Consider the following 22,854-nt stretch of genomic DNA (forward strand, 5'->3'; position numbering starts at 1 on the left):
TCCTATGCTTTGTGGCTTGATGTCTTACTCCAGCTCACGAGAGACTGGTCTCATAAAAGTGGGAAGGGACAACTCTCTGAGCTGCAGTCTTGAGCTTGCCACATTAGTTATTCCCTGGGAGATCTTCTACGTGCTCCGCATCAAATTTCTCTTCCTGCCTCACACGCACACACATTTTAACTCCTTTTTAAACTCTCTTTAATGTTCTTCTTCTCTGGCATTCAGGCCTACTTTTTCCCCCTTTCTGTCTTTTCTTCCTCCTTGTTTTATTCACCACGTCTTTCTTTTATTTAAGCCCTCTCTTTGTCTTTGCGTCTTTCTCTCAAAATGTGGCCTTGCTCCTTCTTACTTGTCTTTCTCACTGGATACAGAAACCTCCCTGCCGGCCCCGTCAGCACGTCCATAGCTCAGTTAGCAGGATTGATCGATCAGAGGAGCTCCTGAATTCCCCTGAAAGTCAATTACTAACTTACACATTGGAGCTATTTTGGGAAATGGGGAGGAAACAGTTGGACTCATTAGCTAGATAATGTCATGACAATCTTCCCCAGCAAGCTGGGGCAGGACAGGCGCTGCTTATGGATATGTAATTTGTCTGGGTCATCTGAGAATGGGGCAGAACGTGGGAGAATGTTTTTATGGAGTTGCTCTTAAAGTGGAAGTAATCTTTGTGGTTGAGTTAAACATGGGTATAGCTATTAGCGCTGTTATCAAATGTTAATGCTTTCTGAGAACCACCCAAAGTGTGTTGGAAGTGCCAATAGCTGGCATTAAATGCTTGGTTAGATTCTTAGCCTTCTTTAATTATTGATTGAAGTCAACACAGTTCTTCTTCTTTGTGTCCTTCTCAAGGTCACGGCCACATTTTTCTTCCCTGTGAAAGAAAAAAAAGACAGAAGTGATGAATAAAAACAAATTTGGCAAACTCGTGCATAGTTTCTGTAGTTGATTTTATTTTTCATCTTTTTTATTGTGTATTTGTTCTGCTGCTTCTGTTTTCCCCAGCATGAGATCAATAAAGGCTTATCTTATCTTACCTTATCTTATCTTATCTTCCCTTGGAACAATGACATCGGCAGCAATCAACACATTTTCTAACAAAAGTTATACAGCTATTTTTCATCCTGTCTTCTCTTGGTCTCATAACTGTGATCTCAGTGGGTTGAGTTTAGATGGCATCAGGATTCATCTCATGTTGTCAGGATTAATTTCACTACTGGTCCATCTTTCACAGGGGAATCCTTTTTTTTTTTGTTGTTGTTTTTACTACAGCCTTTCTGTCAGACCTTAAAAGTGAGGACTAATACATCAGCAGAAAGTTTGAAAGTTTGGACTGACCTCACATGAAGGCTGGCCACACAGTTGCTGGATGTATTTAAACACAGCTGCCCATTTCGAGTTAATTGAACCTTTATTTGATCAGGTATGTACAGTTGACAGCAGTGTTGCAGCCCAGCATTAGGGGCTTTGAGCGGAAGGACTGTCGCTGTTGAAAGCACCCCCATCCTTCACAGTAGCCAGTGTTTTATCTGCCATAGCCTATTAATTATGGTTTGTATTTCCGCTGTGACTGAACTTTGAAGAGACAGCCCTCGCCAGCAGACTTCTAAAGCTGCATCCCCACTTCTCTACCTATAAAGGAATCAATGTTAAGTCACACTAGATGCCTATCTGAACAGTCAGCTGCTGCAGAAACACAGCAAACCGCACAGGTCCTACTTGCGTGCGCTGGATTAAATTTAATGTGAGCAGTGGTCTGGTTGAAATTCATAGTGCCACCCTGAAACCAGCCCTCCAAGCCATGTCAGATCAATGCGCTTCATCCTTCATCTGTCCACATGGCACTCAAAGCCTGTTCTGCCACCCAAATTACTGCTCTGCTGAATTATAACTGTGTTGGATCTGGCTGTACTGTACCCAAGGCATTCTGAAATATCACTGACAGACCGAGCTGTCAGCCCGGATATATCTATCACCTGGAGAGCTATGTGAAACAGACAGCTAATATCCAGGGGTCTTTTACAGCAGTGTTTGTCAAAAGTCTGGATCCGGACAGGAAGTTGCCCACAAACATTTCAAAGTCTGTTAGCCATCTCCTTGAAGTCTGTTTTGATGATGAACTGTTGTCCCACATGGGTGTTGAAGTGAAAGTTTGGAGGGCCCTGTGAAATTTCAATTTTTCCTGGATTCTGCTTCATTTTTTTCCCAATTCTGTGTTTTCTGTTTTAATGTTTCCAAATTCTGTGTTTTGCAATTTTAGCATATTTTGTAAGGAAAGCTTTATTTATATAGAAACCCACATAGTTACACAGTGCTTCACACACAATAAGGTAAAAAATACATTACAGTATAAAACACAGCACACTGAGAGCAAACCGGACAACCAAAAACAACAAAAAACCAACGCCAGAGCAGAGAATTATAAAAAGGCTTCCTTATAAAGATGCATTTTTGGAAGCCGCTTAAAACAATCCAAAGATTCAGCAAATCTGATGGATGGGGGGAGGTGATTCCAGAGGGTCGGGCTAAAAGGGACGATGGCCTTTTGTTTCGCAGGAGCGGGGGGGTGGTTAAAAGGCCGAGATTAGAGGATCAGAGTGGTGGAGAGGTGGAATATGGAGAAGGAGAACAGAAATATAACTGGGGGCAAGGTCGTGCAGAGCCTCATATGTAATCAACAGGATGTTGTAGTTTATGCTGAATTTTACAGGAGGCCAATGAAAGGAAGCAGGTGTGTAAATGTATGTGACACCACGGCTGTATAGGTTTTTTTTCTCTGTTCGTTTGGCTTAGGTGCTGTGAAAACTGCTTATAATGGTAGAGAAGACCCTGATATTTAGAAATTACACCCTCAGTTTGGCAATTTCCACGATATTCTGTGTAGAAAGTTTGCTGTGATACTGGCCTCATCACAAAGCCAGTGTTTCATATAGGTTTGTGAGCCATTATAGGTTGTCATGGACTTGATACATTGTGGTGCTGAGAGAGGAAGCTGGTGAGTAAACTCAAAGGTTTCTCAGCATGCTCGTGGTAGGTAACGCTAGATTGATGCAAGTTACATCAAAAATATATCAGTCAGTGTAGTTTATTCTGCGACAGCTCTGCAGCTTCATTTATGATCTGAGAGTCGCTCCATGACTGACCAGATGTCATGCTTGGCACATGCTTCCAAGTCTACACTGCGTTGCTAATTATAGGAGCTGAAAGACATAAACACCTGCTGTGGAAGGACTGTTTTAAAATCTGACAGCAACAAGATGATAGGCTAGCAAAGTTTGTGGCAAAACAAGGTTGTTTTCAGTGAATAGCAGCAACCAAATCAGCTGATTGACCCAGAAGTGCATCAGTATTTACCTTTTTAATCATTTCTAACAACACCTGAAACCACCTCAGTAAAATGATGCAAAGTTTCTATTTTAATTAGAAGCAGGATTTATTTTGAACTTTCTGTTGAACACCATAATTAGCTGTGCGTGTATCAGAATGTTTGCTGTAATGAAGCTTAAGTAAAAAGAGGAATGTTATAGAGTTGGCATGATTTAAATAATTGCTGTACTGTGCTGTATGCTCAGGTCTTCCTTGTATTCAGGTTTTTTTGGGTAATTGCTTACAATCTTGAATAAATTAATTAGTTTGTATGTGCTGAATGTATTAGCATTCACTTTGTAAATAAATGCCCTTTTAGTATCTTTGAATGTTCAGTTTCAATTTTTGTTCTATTTAGGCTACCTGATCGCATCAGTCCAGTAAATTCTGTGTGCGTGTGCGTATGCGTGCGTGTGTGTGTGTGTGTGTGTGTGTGATTTGCTCAGTGTTATGCTTGGATGGCTCCATTTAGATTTCTATCAGGTGTGTGTCTCTTTATTTAGTGAACCGAGTGTATCCTGTCCCCAGTCAATATTGATCCAGGGTCACACACTGACATATCATGTCAGCGCCGACGTGCCTGAACTCCACATCCACACAATATCTCAGTGTCATCGGCATACTTGTGTTCCTCTCCCAATTTTATATGCATTTGTTGTTGTTGTTCTTTTTACAAAATGAAAACAAAAATAACACATTTTAAGCATATTTTGTAATGTTTTTACTAGCACAGAGTGCGTCCAGAGAAAAGAAAAAGAAAAATGGACGAAAGACAAAGAATATTGTGGTGGTTTTGCTGCAAACATCCAGTTTTTCTGTCTAGTTAAAATACTGGGCTTAAAGCAAGTTTAAAGTGACAATAAGGAAAAGGTTCAGTCGAAGACAAAGTTTCCCGACTGTAACTGTGACTGTAGATTTCATGGCTGGCCGCGCAGTGTGGCGACAGATACTATTTATGGCGCCAAGGGGAACCAGTGAAGAATAATTCTTAATTTGCCGTAAAGGTGAATTGAATTGGATGGCCATTTCAATGAACATAAATTTCCCTTAATGAGAAGAATGATATTTGGCTAGCTGTGTGTCCTCTGACACGTGGTCTTTTTTCATACAGGACATCCTTCACTCCCGGACAGCTGTTTATCCTCCCCGGTCCACTAGTAATGAGATGGATGCTTAGAAATGTATTAAGCTTGGCTACAGTTCCACTACATCAGCACGCTCACTCTCTGATTTGTGATTTTCTCTGCCATCGTTTTTTTCTCCTTCTTTCTCCATCTTCTCATTTTTCTACATCTTTTCTTCTTACTCTTGTCTCTTATTTGCCTCTCTGGCATCCATTCTCTCGCTCCAACACCAATCATTTCCCTTCATGCTCTTATTCCAACAGAGGTTGTGCAGCTGAGCCTGGCGGAGGACCAGCGGATCAGCGTCTCCACGGTAACGGTGGGTCTCAGCGCCGTCCTCACCTGTGCTATCCAAGGGACGCTGCGCCCACCAATCATCTGGAAGAGGAACGGCATCATACTGAACTTCTTGGACCTGGAGGATATCAATGTGAGTACATGTCGCTGTAGATGCTGCAGTTTGCTGATGTTGCTGATGGTGGTGGTGCTGGAGCTGACGGTGGTGACGGCCACAGGATATGATTGTTTCTTACTTCACAAACATTAATGAATAACTCATGCTGGTTGGTTTTTACTCATTCATATAGCATGCAGTAAAACAAATCCAAAATGGAGCGTGCTCGTCTTCACCTGATGGACGTTAATCTGGTTTCCTCTGTCCTCACAGCTCATGCTTTGTTTAAACTCCAGAGAAGGATTGGATTCTTTAGCCCATAGATGTTCAACGCTCTGCAGCAGCTAGTTGCTAACTGTCTTCTTGCTGTTTGGGGCAGGGCAGGTAGTGTACAGCATTTCAGAGTTTGTTTAGTGAACAGCTGATTGCTGCTGCTGGAAATCAGGATGATGAGAGCAATGTGACTGAAGTTAATACCTAAGGCAGTTAATTTGCAGCAAGCCCAAAACAGTGAGCTAAAGGAAGCTGGTGGAAATTGCTCACCACCTTAAGGTGTGTGTGTGTGTGTGTGTGTATCTAGTTTGTTTCTTTCTAATTTAAATGGACCACCTAATGAATATTCATTATAATTATTGATATTTATAAACTTCAGCAGTAAGGGGGCCCAGTTGGGGGCCTCTTCACAGTGATTGAATACAAATAGTCTATTAACACCTTCTTTGAATGGAAAAATCACATGGCTGCTTTAAAAGTGTTAAGAGCTCTGGGAGTTTTTCGTTTATTTTCCAATCATGAGCACGTTGTTCCTTTTTTGTATTTCTTTCGGTTGGCAGTAAAATGCTGTTGAGATCCTGGAGGTGAGCTAAGAATCTTGCTTTCCTGATTTTGAAAAGCTCCTTCTGTGTGCGCCCTAACAATAAACCGTGCACAGGGGTCCACGCGGACCTTCAAAGACTTCAGCAGATGACGAAATTTACGTAATGTCGACCCCTGTAGCCACACAGACGCCAGAACCGTGAACTGGCCTTAAGCCAGAGAGGATACGAGGAGGATCAAACAAAAATAAAAGTTTGACTCCCCAGCCCTTAATAGAATTACAACAACAAAAAAAGAATTATAGCTTGCTCAGTGCTTAATGAACTTTGTGGCCCTGCTCCTGTTTGGACACATCTGCTCAGGTGACAGCACAGCGCCGGCCTTGCTTTACCCACCACCGGATCACAATTCACTAATTGCATGTTAATGAGCGGCCTTGTTGGTCTGCTGCGATGATGAGCCGATAAACAATGTCAAGTGTTAAGGTGGAGACTGGAGGAGAGGTGATGGCAGCAGAGGTCCCTCAGGCTCTTGACCGTGCATAATGAATTTCCACAGAGCGCAGTGATCTGAGCGGAGGAGAGAGAGAGGAGCCATGTCTGTGCTTGACTCTTTTCAGTCCAATCAAAGATGAAACTAGAAATCCCCCCGTTAATGAAAGAGATAACGTCAGTCCTTTGTTGTGTGAGGATTTTTTTTTGTCATTTGAGGAACGTCTATGAACACTGGATGTCAGTGCCAGAAAGGAAAACATATTGACAGGAGTATGTGAAGTTTTTGGAGGCAGCTGGTCATTTTAGCTGGTTTGGACAGCTGTCTCTTGTACAAAAGATTGTGTGTTTTAATAGACTTCCTGGATAAATAAAGGATGAATGCTCCATAAAGTAATGAGATTGTAGACCTCCAAATAAATCCAGTCCATAAAAAGCAGAAGATAAACATCCAATTTCCTACGGATGTAGAGCATCTTTCATTTTAGAAATGTGTAAATGCGGATAGGAGGGAGGGGACCTTACTTTCCTCCATCCATCCATCAGCCATATCTGCTTATCCTTCAGAGGGTTGCGGGGGGCTGGAGTTGATCCCAGCTGCCACTCAGCGAGAGGCAGGGCACCCCGGACAGGTCAATCACATCACTTTCCTTTCAGCGCGCTGTTTTCCTCTGTTGAATCGAAACAGTCTTATTTTGAGAAGTTTCATTTGACAATGATTGAAATCTTTCTGCACTCTGTAACCCCTCCAACCTGAGAGCCGAGCCTCCATTATAATCAGCCTCATTTGTCTGCTCTCTCGTCGCATCTCTCTGGTCTTTGTTCCCATCCTGCACATCTTCGTCTCCACTCTACTATTTTCATTTCATTTGCTTCTGTTTTCTACTCTACATGTGCATGTACTGTCCAAAGTACACTCTGCTCCACGTATGTTGCAAAATGCAGATCAATGTATTTATTATTATTATTATTTATTGCCTTTTTATTGGGTGTTTACTTTAACAGTGGCTGGGTTTTGGTTGAAAAAATAAAAGTGTGTAAATAAATACATATACACCAAGCGTGCAGACAGCTGCATAGATTAAAGTGAGAGATTGTGTGTTTGAGACGCAGGTTTAGTGTCAAAGAGAAACGTAGCATATTGTATTTGGTGATATCACGCGTTTCACCCCGACGCCAAAGGTGAGCCTAAGGATATTACTCTATCTGCAAGCTATGTAATGTCTGTGCTCGGTGCGACAGCATCACAGCATCATGCATTTAACTTTATGATCGATATCGAAATCATATCCATAAAGTCGACTACTGTTATGAAGTGCAAAGGCTGTTTTGGTGAGCAGGCATATAAAGAATGGAGATGAAGGTTATGAGATTCATGGAAAAGAGACAGAAACTGGTTTGTTATTAAGAATTTAAACTTTGTGACTTGTGCTGATTAATGGAGCTCATCAGACAGGCAGAAACATCTCTAAATGTCGGGTGCACATTCTTGAGATGAGTTTTATAACATCTTGGTTCTGATAGGAGCTTAGTTCAGGTTGCCTAAATATTGCAGTAAGGAATCGTTGATCCTTCAGACACATGATCTGATTTGCAGTCGGCACAAGCCTCCTTCTGTGTACAGTTTATCGGAGGGTTCAGACCTGTTTCACCAGGTTTGAGTGCATGAGAGCAAGGAGGCGAGCAGGCGCAGACAGAACGCCAACAGTCTGCTGCAGCTGCGTGTACAGTCTCTACTGCAGCCCATCAGCCAGAGGTGTACATCTGAGACTGAAACAGCCTCTCTCACAAATGAATAATGTACATTTCTTTCATTGATAACAGTGACTGACAGCTACTGTGCATGTGCATTACTGCAAACATAACATGAATGTGGCTCTTAAGTATATGTAAGTTGACGGTTTCTTGCATGAGTGTTATTCTTTGTATTATGGAAAAGCAATGATAACAACCGTGGGAGAACAGGTCAAAGGAGATATTGATGCAGTTTTGCATCTGGGAAAAAAAAATGAGGGACTATTAATTTGAATGTGGCCACTCGCCATCTTCATATATAATTCCACAGTTTTTTTCCCCATTATAAAAGCATATAATTTAACTTGACTGAATATAAAAGCCTGCAATTTTCTCCTAAGTCTTTTTGCCTGTGTACCTTCAATCCATTTCATGAACTCAGAGGTTCTGTTCTCGTTATGTTGGGAGGAGCTGCAAAGACCCATTTACATTCAAGTTTTCTGTCAACAGCCAACCAGGCACAATTACTTTTTGTTGCTTGTGCTGTACCTGAGTTTTCAAGTAGATCCTGAGTGGCCAGTTTGACTTTAAGAAAATACTGACCGTTATTACTGATGTTTTTCACCAATGTATCATGCTTACAATCATGAGATATATTTGTTTATTCTTGTTTGTTGTTTGTGTATTACAAAATAAAAGGGAACTAACTAGTAAAACAGATAGTAAAGCAGCAAAAAAAAAGGCAAGTTTGAAGTGGGTATATAGAAAGTCTTATGTTGTAACTGCTTTGAAAACACTCTCCATTTCAGTTTGGTGTGAAGTTTGTAGCCGACTAAAAACTGAGGTCAGAATCGAGGCCACCTTGATTGATTTGAATAATCAGCATTCAGGAGACAGCCCGACTCTTTTTTCACAGGAACCACAAAAGGATAGTTAAGAGTTTAAACTAAAATATATTTGGCATAACCTGCCAGATATATTGCAGTCATACTTTTTAGCCCAAATGGTCCGCTCAGTTTTAAGTGCCCTCGCTGGTGTCGTCGTATCTCTCACCTTAATTGTGAATTCTGAACTTTAAAGGCTGCCTAAACTCCCCCGTCTTTCTTTGAAGAAAATCTTTCCACTTCTTTCCCGTCACAAAGTGCCCTTCTGTCAGGTCGCATTAATTTCTCGAGCCCTCGGAACGAAAAGCAGCCGTTTGTGGCTTCCGTGTCATGACAGAGCTGCATCAGGACATCTGCTCTGCCACTTGGTGGGACAGCAAACTATTTAATGCCTTAATCCGCCCTAAGCTGTGGCTGGAACCCCCTGGTGACTGCCGCGCGCTGCACCAACAACAACCAGCTCCATTCATCAACCTAATGGGCTTTATATTTTTAACCCTTGCCATTTATCAGGCTGAGGCAGCATGATGAGGCGAGAGAGGAGGATCAAATTCCCCAACGCCTGCTTCAGCTCAACAGGGAAACCGTTGATTCATGGTCCCTCTTCCTTTTCACATCACTCTTTTTCTTTCTTGTCTTTTCCCATCACTCCCTGCTGTTGTGCGCCTCCTCTCTCCTCTTGCCGCTCTCTCCAAGCATCCTTATGTATTCTATCAAGCTACCTTCATTTCTCCCTCCCCTGTGGCTCTTTCCTGCCCCCCCCCATCCTTCACCACTGCTCCTCTCCTCTACCTCGTGTTCCTCATCTCCCTCCTTGCCTCCTCTTCCTCCTGCTCTTTCACCATGACCCCCGCCTCTTCTTTCTTTGCTTAATTTCCCTCTCCTGTCTCTTTCCTGCGTTACAGGACTTTGGGGACGACGGCTCCCTGTACATCACCAAGGTGACAACCATCCACATGGGGAACTACAGTTGCCATGCCTACGGCTATGAAGACCTCTATCAGACACATGTGCTGCAGGTGAATGGTCAGTAGTGGCTCATTTCTTACTTACAGTGGTGGGAAAAGGGTGGAGAAAATCCTTTAGTTTTGTTTGCGCTGCTCTGAGGGGAATCTTCTTATTGCCTTCCCTGGTTACAGTGAAGAGGAGCTAAAGAACAGTCTCAAAGGCAGTTGAGCCAAGATGCTGTTGATTGAAATGTTTGGAAACGGTACCGTTTATGCATTAAGAGCAGCGCTGTCATACGGCACACTCCCACAGCCCGTTCAGAGACTCAAGTACCCCTCATTGTTCCCCATCCATATATAAGGTGCCTTCAAGGAATTGTTTTCAGAGTGGAAAGAGTGGCTGTGCTGGCAGGTTTGCCACCGTGTTACTGCCATCACATTTCATGTTATTGCTTATACACACACACACACACGTATGCATATGTGTGAAAATATAAGTTCATGACATCAAGAAACAAGTAAGAGGAAGAGTGTGGCTCTCTGGGAGGCTGTATGATGGACTGAAGGCTTCTCTTATGCCACAGATTTTCAGAAATCAAATGTTGCCGTGACACGTTTGATGATTTTTTTTTTTTTTTTTTTTACCTTTAATGCAGATATTAGGATTTCAAGTAATCAGTGAATCATTTCAGCACTCCCTTTATCATTAGACCGTTTCTCCATATTATGTAACGCGTTGCTTGTTAAAACATGAGTTTCCCTGCAGATAAAAACTACCCATAAAGCTGTGCTGTTCCTCCACGCGCCTCACAGGATCACAAGTGACTCTCGTGCTATGAAAAACGACAGGATTGCATGCGTGGGGCTGAGCACTAATTGTGCGTGCATGCAGCATATTCCCTTGATTCAGTGCGGTGGATAAAAGCTACTTAAGCTAAAATACATCTGAAAACTAGCAGACGCACTCGCGCTGACTTCGCCAGGCTGGACTTATCAAAGCAGTGTCTTGCTCATATTAATCATGTGCTTAAGGTTCTTCTTCCCTGCCTTTAGACTGGAGAGTTATTACCAGGCATCTCTCCAAAGAAAATCCAGGGAGGAAGAATTTTAAAATCCCCTCCACCTGTACATAATAAATCAAAGATACATCCTCTTTCTTATTTCTGCACTTTTGTCTCCGGGTGGCGAAGGAGGGGGGAAAATGTATTCAATTAAATTCCTTTTGATTACGAGAAACAATAGGAGTGATTATTTTGTTTTTCTGGGATGCTAATTGAAAAGAAATGCTTCTGCATCCTAGATCTTAAACTAAAGAGGGAGTCGGAGTGATGAGGAGGGAGTCACGGAGACGGGCCAGGGTCCTGAAGGGCGAGTTATCAGGCCACGGCAATTACCAAATGTTTGCGTAGGGGATTCGAGGTGTTTCAAACGAGACAGGGCGAAGTGAGATAAGGTGGAATGGAAAGGAGCCAGTCGCCACATTAAACTAAGTGGATGGTTTGCACCGAGGTGGATTAAAGCGGTAACACCAGTGTTTCCTTTTTCACCGTGATGAGAGGAACGTCAGCGCCGCAGCTTCAGTATCACTGAAGTATCCACAGTGACAGTCTGGTACTCTTTGTATTGTGTTACAGCAGCCTAGAATATGGTATCAGTGCTGCTGAAGAATATTTCTGCAATGTCAAGTACATGAGTATTATTAAAAATGGACGAAAGGAAGAGTCGCTGTAGGAAAGTGTTGTTTTGATAGAGAAACAGAACATGTGATGTGAGATAGAGGCACAGATCACAGAGACCTTCAGACAGGCTGAGGATGAGGCATAGGGTGTGTTTGTGTAGGAGACCTGTATTTAATTTGTTAATGTGTTTGTATGAAGTCGATCAAGAGAATGAAGAAAAATTGGTAATTAAAAAGGTATTAAGAAGTAGACAGTACAAATACCTCAATGTAAAAATACTCCACTATAAGTAAAAGTCCTACAATTTCAATCCTGAATTAAAAGTCTGAAGTATTCAGAAGTCATGAAACCATCTGAGAAACGTGTCTTTGGTGGAACTGCTAACAGTTCACAGACATCTGAAACATGACAAGTAGCCTCACTGGACACCAGGGATCTGAAAAGTAACCCATAACTAAAGCTGTACTGGGATAAGAAGTAATGTAGAGTAGCAGTATAAATTAGGATGAAAAAGAAATACTCAAGTAAAGTACAAGCACCTCAAAACTGTATTCAAGTACAGTACTTGAGTAAGTATACACAGTTACATTCCGTTGCTCATAGTAATTAAAAATACATAATAAAACTCACAATAATCGGGTGAAAGAGCTTCAGGAAAGAAACAATAAAACACAGATAAGGAAGCAGCAAGCAACAGATGCCATATTAATAATGCATTAGGGTTAAGGGCCAAGTGTTGTAAGCTGAATGGAAGAGGTGAGGATGTGACAGCGAGGTGGAGACGGCGCCCGGCATCACAACCAGAAAACGACATCTTACCTGTTCGTATAAACTATTACCTCATTTTTCATTTTCCCCCTCGATTCCTCCACATTCATTTGCAGTCTTCTCCCCGGAGGAGGTGGTAAGTGGTAGATACATCCAACATCTATTTCATGGAGGACTCGAGCTGTAATAAAGCAGGCCCAGAGCTCTTGGATTCTTGTTATGTGTGAATATATTCCATGCGGGGTGAGACAAATTCCTCTCTGCCCACTGCGTGTGTGGGTGTTTGTGCTATATTCCCCCAGGAGTTCCGGTCTACCATGAAACAGTGTGTAATTATGTTTTCACTCGCCGCTCTCCCTGTTTGTGTCTTTGGTTTTGTTTGTGTTTGTGCGTCCAGTCCCTCCAGTGATCCTGGTCTATCCGGAGACGCAGGCCCAGGAGCCCGGTGTATCTGCCAGTCTCCACTGCCACGCCGACGGCATCCCAAATCCCAAACTCCTCTGGCTGAAGAACGGCATGGACCTGCAGCCCAGATCCTCCAAACAGCTCTCTCTCATAGGTGAGGACAGCTGAAGTGCTGTCAGCATATAATACGTTTTAGCAGATACTGTTTGTCACATCTCGTTGGTGCAGTGTTTCTGAATCGCAGTGTTCCAACCAGCAGCACTGCAGTAAACTGACACTGCAGAAATCTTATTAAACCGAGACAATGCGCGTGGACTTCGAAAACAAAGCTCGAAAATCAAGCTGATGTTCTCTCAAACGAACTCCTCTCTATTGAAAACTCTCGTCAGCAGTAATATTTTGTCATGCTTTTCATTTGTTTACATTCCATACGGAGGTGATGAAACCAAGACGGTATTCATTTTGCTTCTCTGACAGAATAAACACACTTTTTCTTTAGAGGCGAATGAAAAGGAAGACTAAGAGAGAGAAGATAAAAGATATATACGGTGTGTCGGGAGATGGCAGCTACTTATCCAGGCTAGAAAGGTGCTTTTTAAGACACACACTCAGTATCACAGAGAGGGAGAGTAGAATGGAGAACGACTTTTCTTTTTATGGCCTAGTTCTCATTAAGGGAGAGTTTATTGGCTGTGTGTGGGTCATTACCTGTGGTAATAGCCTGTTATCAACCCTCAGACACTCAAACATGGGAGGTTCTGCAAGGTTCACCAATACATAAACACTGCAGTGGCTACGTTTTCAGATTTGCCAACTAATGTGGGCAATGGCAAGGGGCAGGAGTCCTACTTACACAGATAATTTGTGCTTTTTTCATTAAAAACATTTAGGAAAGTGAAGAGGATAGAGTGAAAAAGTAGATTAAGTAGTGCAAATTACCATTTTTATCCAGCCGTGCTTCAAAAAAGAGATCAAAGGACACGCAGAGGAGGCGTGATTTGCTATTTCATTTCCACAAACCACGTATAATGTCAGGATTGTAATAAAGATACCGTGAAAGTGTTGCCTGTGTCCTCATATTTGCCTTTGGTAAAAATGTGAACAACACGCTGATAGCGTGGAGTATTGATTAGAAGCCACAGTTGAAGAGTAAAGAGAGAAAGTGCTTCGTGCCGCTCAGTGAAGGAGAGCTGTCCACGGTGCTGAAGCCACTCGGCCTGTTGGAGATCCCTGTTGTTCAGATGGTTGTAGAGCAAACCTCTGAACTACAGGGTCACCTCGACATGTGACAACAGATCATGCTCCTTCTGACCAAGATGCATTGTGGGAAAAAGACATGGTGACACTTTATATTAAGGTATACATATTCATCACGAGCTAGTTGCTTATTAGCATGCATGTTAGTGGCATATTGTTTGAACATAGAGCTCAGGCTGCTGTGGCTGATTTTATGAGTGTTAGCAAAGATGTTCCTCAGGGTTCTAGTCTAGGACTCACAATGTTTATAAATTAGGTGAAAAGGTTAGAAACAGTAAAATTCATGTCTACACAGACAGTCATTCTATCTACAACAGCGCCCTCTGTTGCCCAGGCGGTTCTAAATTTGCATTTTGATTTTTGTACTGTACAGCAAACCCTGATTGATATTAAATTACTGATGCACCCGGTCCCACTGAAATGAATATTACTGCTTTTAATGGGACTCCAATAGATATTATATATATCATATTATAAATACCTTGGTTTCTGGCTGGATGACAAGCTGCGCTTTCAAAAACATATTAATTAACTCACGTCCTGAAAAGGAAAACTTTTTTTTTTTAAATAGAAATAAGACTTGTATTAGTCAAAAGCAAATTGTCCAGTCAACCTTTTCACCCATTATGGACTGCGGTGATGTACTTTATATGCATTCTTCTGCCTCCACTCTTAAACCCTGGATGGATCATTCAGCACTTGAGTTCATAACTGGGGTTTTAGAAGGCATCGATGTTTACTGTGAGAAAGGTGGGCAGTCAGAGGCAGTAAGAAGAGAGCGGCACTGCCTTCTGTTCATCTAGAAAGCCTTGGCAAACTGCCTGAGTATCTCTCCTGTCTTCTTAACTATAACTCAAGTTCACACTGCACGTGGTCCCAAGACTATTTGGTCCTCAAGGATCTCCATGTCAGCGCTGAGACTGGCTCTAACGTACTGTGCACCACACAAATGGAACAACCTGCAGAAACTCTTAAAACTGGACAAGCTGATCCCTTTGAGTCAGTTTAAATCTCTGTTGATAGACACAGAGCGGTGTGAAAGTGTTGTATTGGCAGTGATGTCATCTATTGGTCTTTGCCTGTTTGTTGAAAAACTTCAGTTTAATTTCACAATACATGCATTGTACCAGAAACAGCTGAGAGCTCATTTTCTGCATCTGCTGTTTTATACGTATTGTAATTCTTAGTTGTATTTTATCTGTTGTTACCAGGACATCATTGCAAAATAGATCTTGCTCTCTTCCCTGGTTAAATAAAGATCATGTATATGTGTTTGTGTCATTATGAAGCACTTAACGCCTTGTTCTGCATGACCATATTCTACAACTACAAGGCCATTCACTAAATATTCCCTCTATAATCTAATAATCCTAACCCCTTAATACCACTCACCCCCAGAATAAGGCATTAATAAGTGCTTTCTAATGACTGCTGAAGAGCCAATATGCTACTAATATACATGCTAATAAGCAACTGGTTAATGGCGAATATATGTACCTTCATATAAAGTGTGACACATTTCCCTCCAGACCAGTTAGAAATAAGCTCATTGTCACTATAATCACATCCCTTGTTAATCAAGGATAACGAATGGCTGCAAGTTGCCTTTGTGGCTGAGGAGTGAAAACTGTGAGCTAAATGCCTTTGACTGGTTTAGAAGGCCACAGAGACGAATCATACATCAAGGAGCAGCATGGACGGATTATCATGACCATGCCTGGTCTCTCCCAGGAAGGGAACTGAGTGCACAATAGGACACAGTCTGTACACACATCATGTATGATGTTGTAAATTTGTTGATCGTTTTGCAAACAGGACCATCAGATAATGTCGACAGCAGAGTCAAATCACTATGATCACGTCTACTTGTATCTAAGCTGCTTTTTCTCTTTTAGCTTAACACTTTGCCGACCTGCGAGGAGGATGCTCTTTAATGTTGAAGTGGTGGTTGACACTTGACTCAGCGTTGCTTAAATTCCACTCAACGGGTGATTCAATTGGATAAAGTTTCTACCAACTTAAAATAACTCCTTCAACCTGCACTGACAGATTTTTTTTCACATTGCAGCAGTGTAAGCAAGCACTGTCAAATTGTCACCTCATAAGCTGATATGGCGAAAGTGTTAGCAAACAGTAGTCTATTTATTTTGCATTGATTTGGAGATGTGGTCTGACTACCTGATGAATGCAAGTCCAACATTCACTAACTCCTCAGGATATTTAGCTGCTAAATGTTGCACTTTGTTAACCACTTAGATGCTAAATTTATGTGTCTGCCATTGGGTGCAGGTAGTGCACAGTGTGTTTTTAGAGCTTTTTGCTGAAAACAGATCCCCGCTCTGTCCAAAAACACAATGACCAAGCTGTGAGAGCAGTCATGTGTTCCACTGTTTACATAAGAATATCAATTATAGGTGCCTTAAATGTGCAATGTGTAAGATAGGGCCAGAATTTTAGCTGTCAGAGATACCTCCTGAAGTGAGCATGCTAACCAGCTAGCCCCAGCCAGTATAGCCCCCCCCCCAGGTTACTCCTGCGCCCCGGGCTCATATCCCATCTTGCAGTAATAAAGAAGATGAGAGATCATAAGACAAAACCACTCAAACTCAAAGTCACCACAAACCGTAAGGATATAAATGATACAATGTAATGAGTGGTTGATTCAGTGGTTTTCAATAAGAATTGATCAGAACATAATTATTAATTAGAAGTAATTAGAGCGCTGTCTCATTCTGTGGAGGCCTGCTTCAAGGCAGTTTGCACTTCAAAGCATTACATACTTTTACCCTGATAAAAGGGAATTATTATCAGAATCCAAGAGACATTTCACTAATGTGAAAAGCTTTGCATCAACTTCTGTAATGTCTTGTTATTTTACAACCCAGTAAGCATGAAATAGAAGGTAAAGATAGATAGCAAGTGTGTGCTTTATTGGTGTTTGGTATAACTAACGCTGTGCTAGCTTTTTAAGTTTGAACAGGTAGAAAGTAGATGTGAGAAGAATGGAAGAAACCGAGTGGAGAGACTGAGAGAGCTGGATGTTAGATGTTATAGATGCTTCCAAGAGACGTAGGGAAAGGGATGAAACCTCAAACTTTCTTTTATGTTCCTGTACAACACAGCCTGTAAGAGCACCACTGTGACACACGCACATCACTCACTCCCCCAAAGCTGTAAAGTGTGCGGTGTTATGTTCAGTGTGGTGCTCCGTATAGTACAGGAAGCATCAGAGTGCAGCTGTACATCACAGAGCTTGATGCTACAGCAAACATCAGAGAGTCTGCCTCTGATAATGACCTCTGTGACTTAACATGGCCAGCTTCACCTGTCACCTCCATCTAACAACACCGCTGCACCCTGATGCAAACAGAGCAGCATTGTACAGTATGTGGGGCGGGGGGGTGCCAAGTGTGAAACTAGACAACACCGCACTCATGTACTGAAAGACAAAAAGGCTATTGAAGTAGAGAGTGAAGTACTCATTCTGATGTTGGAGTAAAAGCACAGTTGTATCAAAGTATCAGGTCACAGCGTGCATATGGATCTGTGAACGCATCATGGCTTCATGTCTACAGTGTGTGTCAGATTACACCCCCACACATTCAGGGGTGGGGTTGAACAGCTCTGATCAAACAGAAATGTATAATTTAATGTAAGTAATGCAGCAACAAACCGTCACAGTAACACTCGCTTCTCTTGGTTTTGTTCCCCCTCTTCTCGCAGCAAACGGTAGTGAGCTCTTTATCGGCAGCGTCCGGTACGAGGACACCGGAGCCTACACCTGCATCGCCAAGAACGAGGTGGGAGTGGACGAGGACATCTCCTCGCTGTTTGTTGAAGACTCGGCCAAGAAGACTCGTAAGTCACACTGTCAAATTTCACCTCTCCCTCTAGAAAGTAAACCCACAGTAAAATTTAAACCTCATCTCTGTCGAACATGATGCCAAAAAGAAGTAAGACCTCACTTTGTTTTACAGGAAGAGGGTTTATATGATTTCCTATGCTGGTTTAGATCTCAATGCCATGGCTGCCAGTTATACATAACTTTGAATAGAGTCTAAGTGGCGGCTGAAACGCGTCTGTGTTGACAAGCCTTTACAACTGTGTCATGTCTCTCCTGCACTATTATTGCAGTAAACACTCGAGCTAATAAGCACGAAAAACAGTTAATTTCACATGCCTGTCAGGTGATCCCTGATGCCCTCAGATGGCTGAAAGGAAAAGTAAACAGCTTCAGACAGTTGTTGATATGAGACCAACAGTGAAGTGAGGCAGCTTCTACTGTCACCCTGAAATCAGACTCCAGCTCTGTGACGTCCCAACCCAACAGATGGAGGCTGGGACAAAAATGAATGTCACGCAGCACAACTGCGCATTTTATCCTATTTTTTTTATCGTGGGGGACGACAGATGCAGCATCAGAGGCAGATTTCATGACCCTGACCCACAGAGCTCTTCACATACAGCTGTAAACGTGATGAAGTGCATAAAGTTTCATTTCAGCCAACCTTTAAACATTCCACTATCGGTCGTCTGCCATGTCTCTCAGAGCCCAATCTGACTCAGTGTGCATCTCCAAGCACAAAAACGCTTTTTATCCATGTTGCATAAAACTGGACAGACCATGAAACAGGTCATGTCAGGCACAAATAAAAATTCTGAATCTCACTTTCATGAAGATTTATCCAAATTCTGATAGCCAACGAGGAAACAGCAAAAGGTTAGATACAAGTGCAAGTGCTGAAGAACATCGGAAAAATAAACACTCTTCGTATCCCTGTGTGTGGTCTAAAAAAAAAGAAAACACAATTTGACAGGACATTTCAAAAGGATCAGTGGAGTCGTCGCTCTGATTCTCACTGTGGACCGTGCGAGAGGCTCCATTCAGTTTACCCTGACGATCGCACTGAAACACAGCTTTGATGTTCGGCACGTCATTAGATTCCACCATGTTGAGATCCCATCGAGCCAAGTGAAATTAGATCCTCTTAGGACAGGAGTGACCTCTTGATTTAGGAGGAAATATGGCAGTGTCAACACCAGCGAGGGCGCTTTTTGTAGCTCTCAAATATGTTTTGTCTTTGCATGCCACGAGAGAAATCACCTCCACTGTTTCTTGGAGGATCTGTCTCTTTTTTTCTTAAAGTGATTTAATGTTTTTAATCTCTTCCTTCCCCCCTCTCCCTTTCTGTTGCTCGGCGGCTGACTCTGCAGTTGCAAACATTCTGTGGAGAGAAGAAGGTAATGCATTTCACTTCTCAGAGTGCCTCTGTGTTCTCGTGAATAAGGTGATGCTTGCCACGCTGTCCACGAGAGTTGTTTTCTCTCCAGCAAAACTCGCTGTCTTCCTTGCGTGTCCAAGGTGTTTCATCCCTTCGCTGGTGTGCTTTGTAATCTGTTTTTCGGATCACCTGGGGAGGAAACACTTACACACACGCAGGGACTTTATTCATTTTGCAAATAATACCACAGACCCAGTGAGGGGGCTGCAGGAGAAACAGCTTTGTGGTTTTCAGCGGTATACAAATCTATCCGGTCTCTACACTACATATATTTTTACCACATCAGCGTGGCCGCAAGTACAGTTTTACTACTGCGCTGGAAAACCCACTGCGGTTTAGAGTACAATACAAATACAATCTGTTTTATATACATCATCACCACATCAGGTTTACCACAGAACCAAAAGAAGCCCGTGTGCTTTAGTAAGCATGTGTGTGTTTGTCAGCACTCACAGCTGATTTTGGATCATTAACACTGTGTGTGTGTGTGTGTGTGTGTGTGTGTGTGTGTGTGTGTGTGTGTGTGTGTGTGTGTGTGATATGTGAGCTAGAGCTGTTTTTGTGTCAGTGTTTTGCTGTATATTTCTTGCGTTTTAGACTGTTGAGGCGCTCTTTGTTTTGTTATAGTGCAAGACTGATGTATTCATATCCTGACAAATCAACCATCATCATGGTTTTTGTCTATGCATGCATCTTCTAAATGTTAATGCTTGCAGCAAGTGTGCATATGTGCCAAGTCTACATCGTCCGCTCATTGAATGTATTCCTGACAGCAGTAATAGCTCGTTCTTCCATATGCCTTAGCATCAGATCCTTGCTAACTCATCAGCTGCTGTTTACGCAGAGCAGACAATATGTGAAATGTTTCCTCTTAGAGACAGTGCCTTTAATTTGATGCCTCTTGCCACAGTATGTTGTTGACATGTTGCTGACAGGGCCTTTGTAGGCATTGTCAAAACGGCTGGCAGCCACACACTGCCCATCCCCACAAACGCGATAGCATGCTAACAGGAGTCTTGCTGTGTCTCCTCCAGCAGGGAAATTGAAATGTCCATCACAAATGTCAGATAAGATGGGGGCAGGATTTTCTGCTGTTTTTAATTTGTGTTTGTTGCTCTTTCTTTAAAGCACGTTTGTCAACATTTTCTGTCATCCTGTCTTCTCCTCCAGGGTTGAGTGTGGGGAATATGTTCTATGTGTTTTCCGATGAAGGCATCACTGTTCTGCAGCCCAGTGAGTGTGAGATCCGCAGACACATGAAGCGCACAGACAGGATTGTTGCTACCTATGTAAGTGCATATTGTGTCTTTTTTTTTTCTTTTCCTAACAGGATTTAATGGTGCAATAGATTAAATAAGATCAAAGTAGATTAAAATTAACATATCAGGTAATGAGTAGTTTTCTCCATGTTTCATTAAATTGGTTTCAGGATGGCAGTGTTTGTCGCTGCTCAGCTGATGCCTTCAAAATCAAATTATGTGCAAGGCAGAAAGATGTCGCTGAGTGTTCGTTCTTACATTAAGAAAGGCACTCACACAATCATGACACATCAGATGCTCAGCTAAGAGCATCTCGCGGCTTAATTAGGTTGTTGTGCCGTAAAGCACAGCGAGGTGTTGTGTTCGTCAACAGGAAGCGAAGTAAATGCAGAATAATTCAGAGTCTTCTCAATCTTCTCCATCCATCCGTCTGTTTCTATGCTAGAGCTGTTCAGTAGAGTTTCAGTGTGAGGTACGCTGCCACCGAAATTAAGAACATTCTTCCCTTTCTCCTCCTCCCTGTTGTCAGTGGGCACCTCACCTCACTAAATGTAATGGGATTACTTGTGTCCATTAGTCAACAGCTCGCACCAGTAGACTACAGAGTCTATGCACTGCTACCCTCAGGCTTTTAATCCACTGGATAACATCCCTCTCCCAGAGCAATGGGCTTTAGATGGTAGAAGTTGCTTGTTCCTCTGAGGGATTTGGGTTTTACACGACCCCGTAATTGTATTAGAGATCAATAGAAACTCAATAAGCCATGTGTTCGCGAGTTCCTGCTGTAAACAGCAGTTTCTTCACTTTGGAGAGGTGGAGCGGAGGTGGAAACTCTTGAAACTCAACCTTTGAGTGTGCGTGTGCGTGTTTGTGTGTGTAAGTGGTAACATACAGTAAACATCGTGTGTGTGAGGGAGTGTGTGTGTGTAAATGTCTTGTCAGCAAAAGCAGCAGGCTGCAGGGCCTGTGGAGTCGGTTCTGGTGTTTGAGTTTGTTGGTGTTTGCTTCAAACTGATTTCTAACTACAGAGTGGAAACAGGACAACAGCTACAATATAGACTATTATTAACAGCACCAGTAATTCAGGCATTAATGGAATGAAGCACGCAGAGGTAAAGACATCAGGATTTGCTACGTGGTAGAAATCAGTATTATTGTACTAACAGTGAAGTCCTTTTTACATCAAGGCTTCAAACTTGCCTGCGCTGTCTAAATCACAACAAGTGCTGCATTTAATGATTAAATTAGACAGAAAAGGAACAGTTTTGACATGTTAATTGCTTTTTATTGTCATTTATCACCTAAAATATGACACATTTGCTGGCTTTCGCCCCTGAAAAGTGAGTATTTGTTGATATTTTTTCTGTTTTCTGTCCTTCATCTTTGGCTTTCTGGCTGTTTTGACAAAACAAGCATTTCAAACATGTCGACTTGGATTCTTTAAACTTGGCACATTTCATTACTTTATAACATGTTATGTACTAAACAATTCATTGTTAATCGCAAATAAAAAGTTAAAAGATGAAGTAGTAGAAAAAGAAAAGGATAAATGATCAATTTGCTCTTCAGCATAATGATCTGATTTACTAGTTATTAATGCATCAAACAGGGCATAAAGATGGTAAAACACAACCCCCTCCACTGAAAACCGCCCTTTGATTGCTTTAATTACAGTTTGTTTTGAATAATTAATTTGACCAGAATTGGGCAAATTGATGCCATGTTGTGATATCGTCACAGTACGACTCCAGTGACAGTAGATAACCCAAAATTTGGAATTATCGCTGTAAGCCTTAATCATTGGTGAGGGAGATATACAGACTCCACCATCTTTGACACAGCAGGAAAGCCTGCCAGCCTCCTCCTCCCATCATCCTCTCTGTTCTCTGTTGGTTCTTCCCAGGAGGAGATGTGCCCTAAAGGTGAGGGGGTGTCACCTCAGCACTGCGTGTGGTCCTCGGCAGTCAACATCAGGGATAAGTACATCTACGTGACCCAGCCCCTCCTGAGCCGACTGCTGGTTGTCGATATTCAGGCGCAGAAGGTGGTGCAGGTGGGTGGAGCAGGTATCAGGCCTGTTGCAACACACCAGACTCTAGTCTCAGAACAACCCAGAAATTATTTATCAATGGCTTTAATGACTGACGTTATAAAGCTTCAGTAGGAAAATACAGAGTTAAGTGTTAGCTAAAGTTCAGCACTCAGAATATTGTCAAATGACAAAAGTAAACTCAAGATAGTGCTGTTCTCTTTTCCGACATTCGGCTTCCTCAACAAGTGAAAATGAGTGTGTGAACGTGAAAATTTCTTTGTAAGTTCAGACGCAGGTTGGCAAAATGCACAAAATCAGTAAATTCTGACGCGAATCATCGTTAGTGAGCAGAGGTGTTGCAGCTTCTCATTTTAGCTGACCGTCACTTTCACCAGTTACAATGACAAACATCGCCG

The 22,854-nt window shown here is 42.3% G+C and overlaps 1 protein-coding gene across 1 annotated transcript in view; it reads left to right on the plus strand.

Annotated features, from left to right (window-relative positions):
* The window catches only part of fstl4 (follistatin-like 4), a 197,607-nt gene that overhangs the window by 161,175 nt on the left and 13,578 nt on the right, over positions 1-22,854 (plus strand). Inside the window, exons 7-13 of the mRNA XM_076750847.1 lie at positions 4,754-4,920; positions 9,715-9,835; positions 12,601-12,762; positions 17,589-17,723; positions 19,080-19,106; positions 20,318-20,436; positions 22,310-22,459. Coding sequence (XP_076606962.1) covers positions 4,754-4,920; positions 9,715-9,835; positions 12,601-12,762; positions 17,589-17,723; positions 19,080-19,106; positions 20,318-20,436; positions 22,310-22,459 — 881 coding nt within the window. The remainder of the gene's footprint in view (positions 1-4,753; positions 4,921-9,714; positions 9,836-12,600; positions 12,763-17,588; positions 17,724-19,079; positions 19,107-20,317; positions 20,437-22,309; positions 22,460-22,854) is intronic.

This window comes from Chaetodon auriga, chromosome 15, assembly GCF_051107435.1.
Source record: "Chaetodon auriga isolate fChaAug3 chromosome 15, fChaAug3.hap1, whole genome shotgun sequence".
Taxonomy (NCBI): Eukaryota; Metazoa; Chordata; class Actinopteri; order Chaetodontiformes; family Chaetodontidae; genus Chaetodon; species Chaetodon auriga.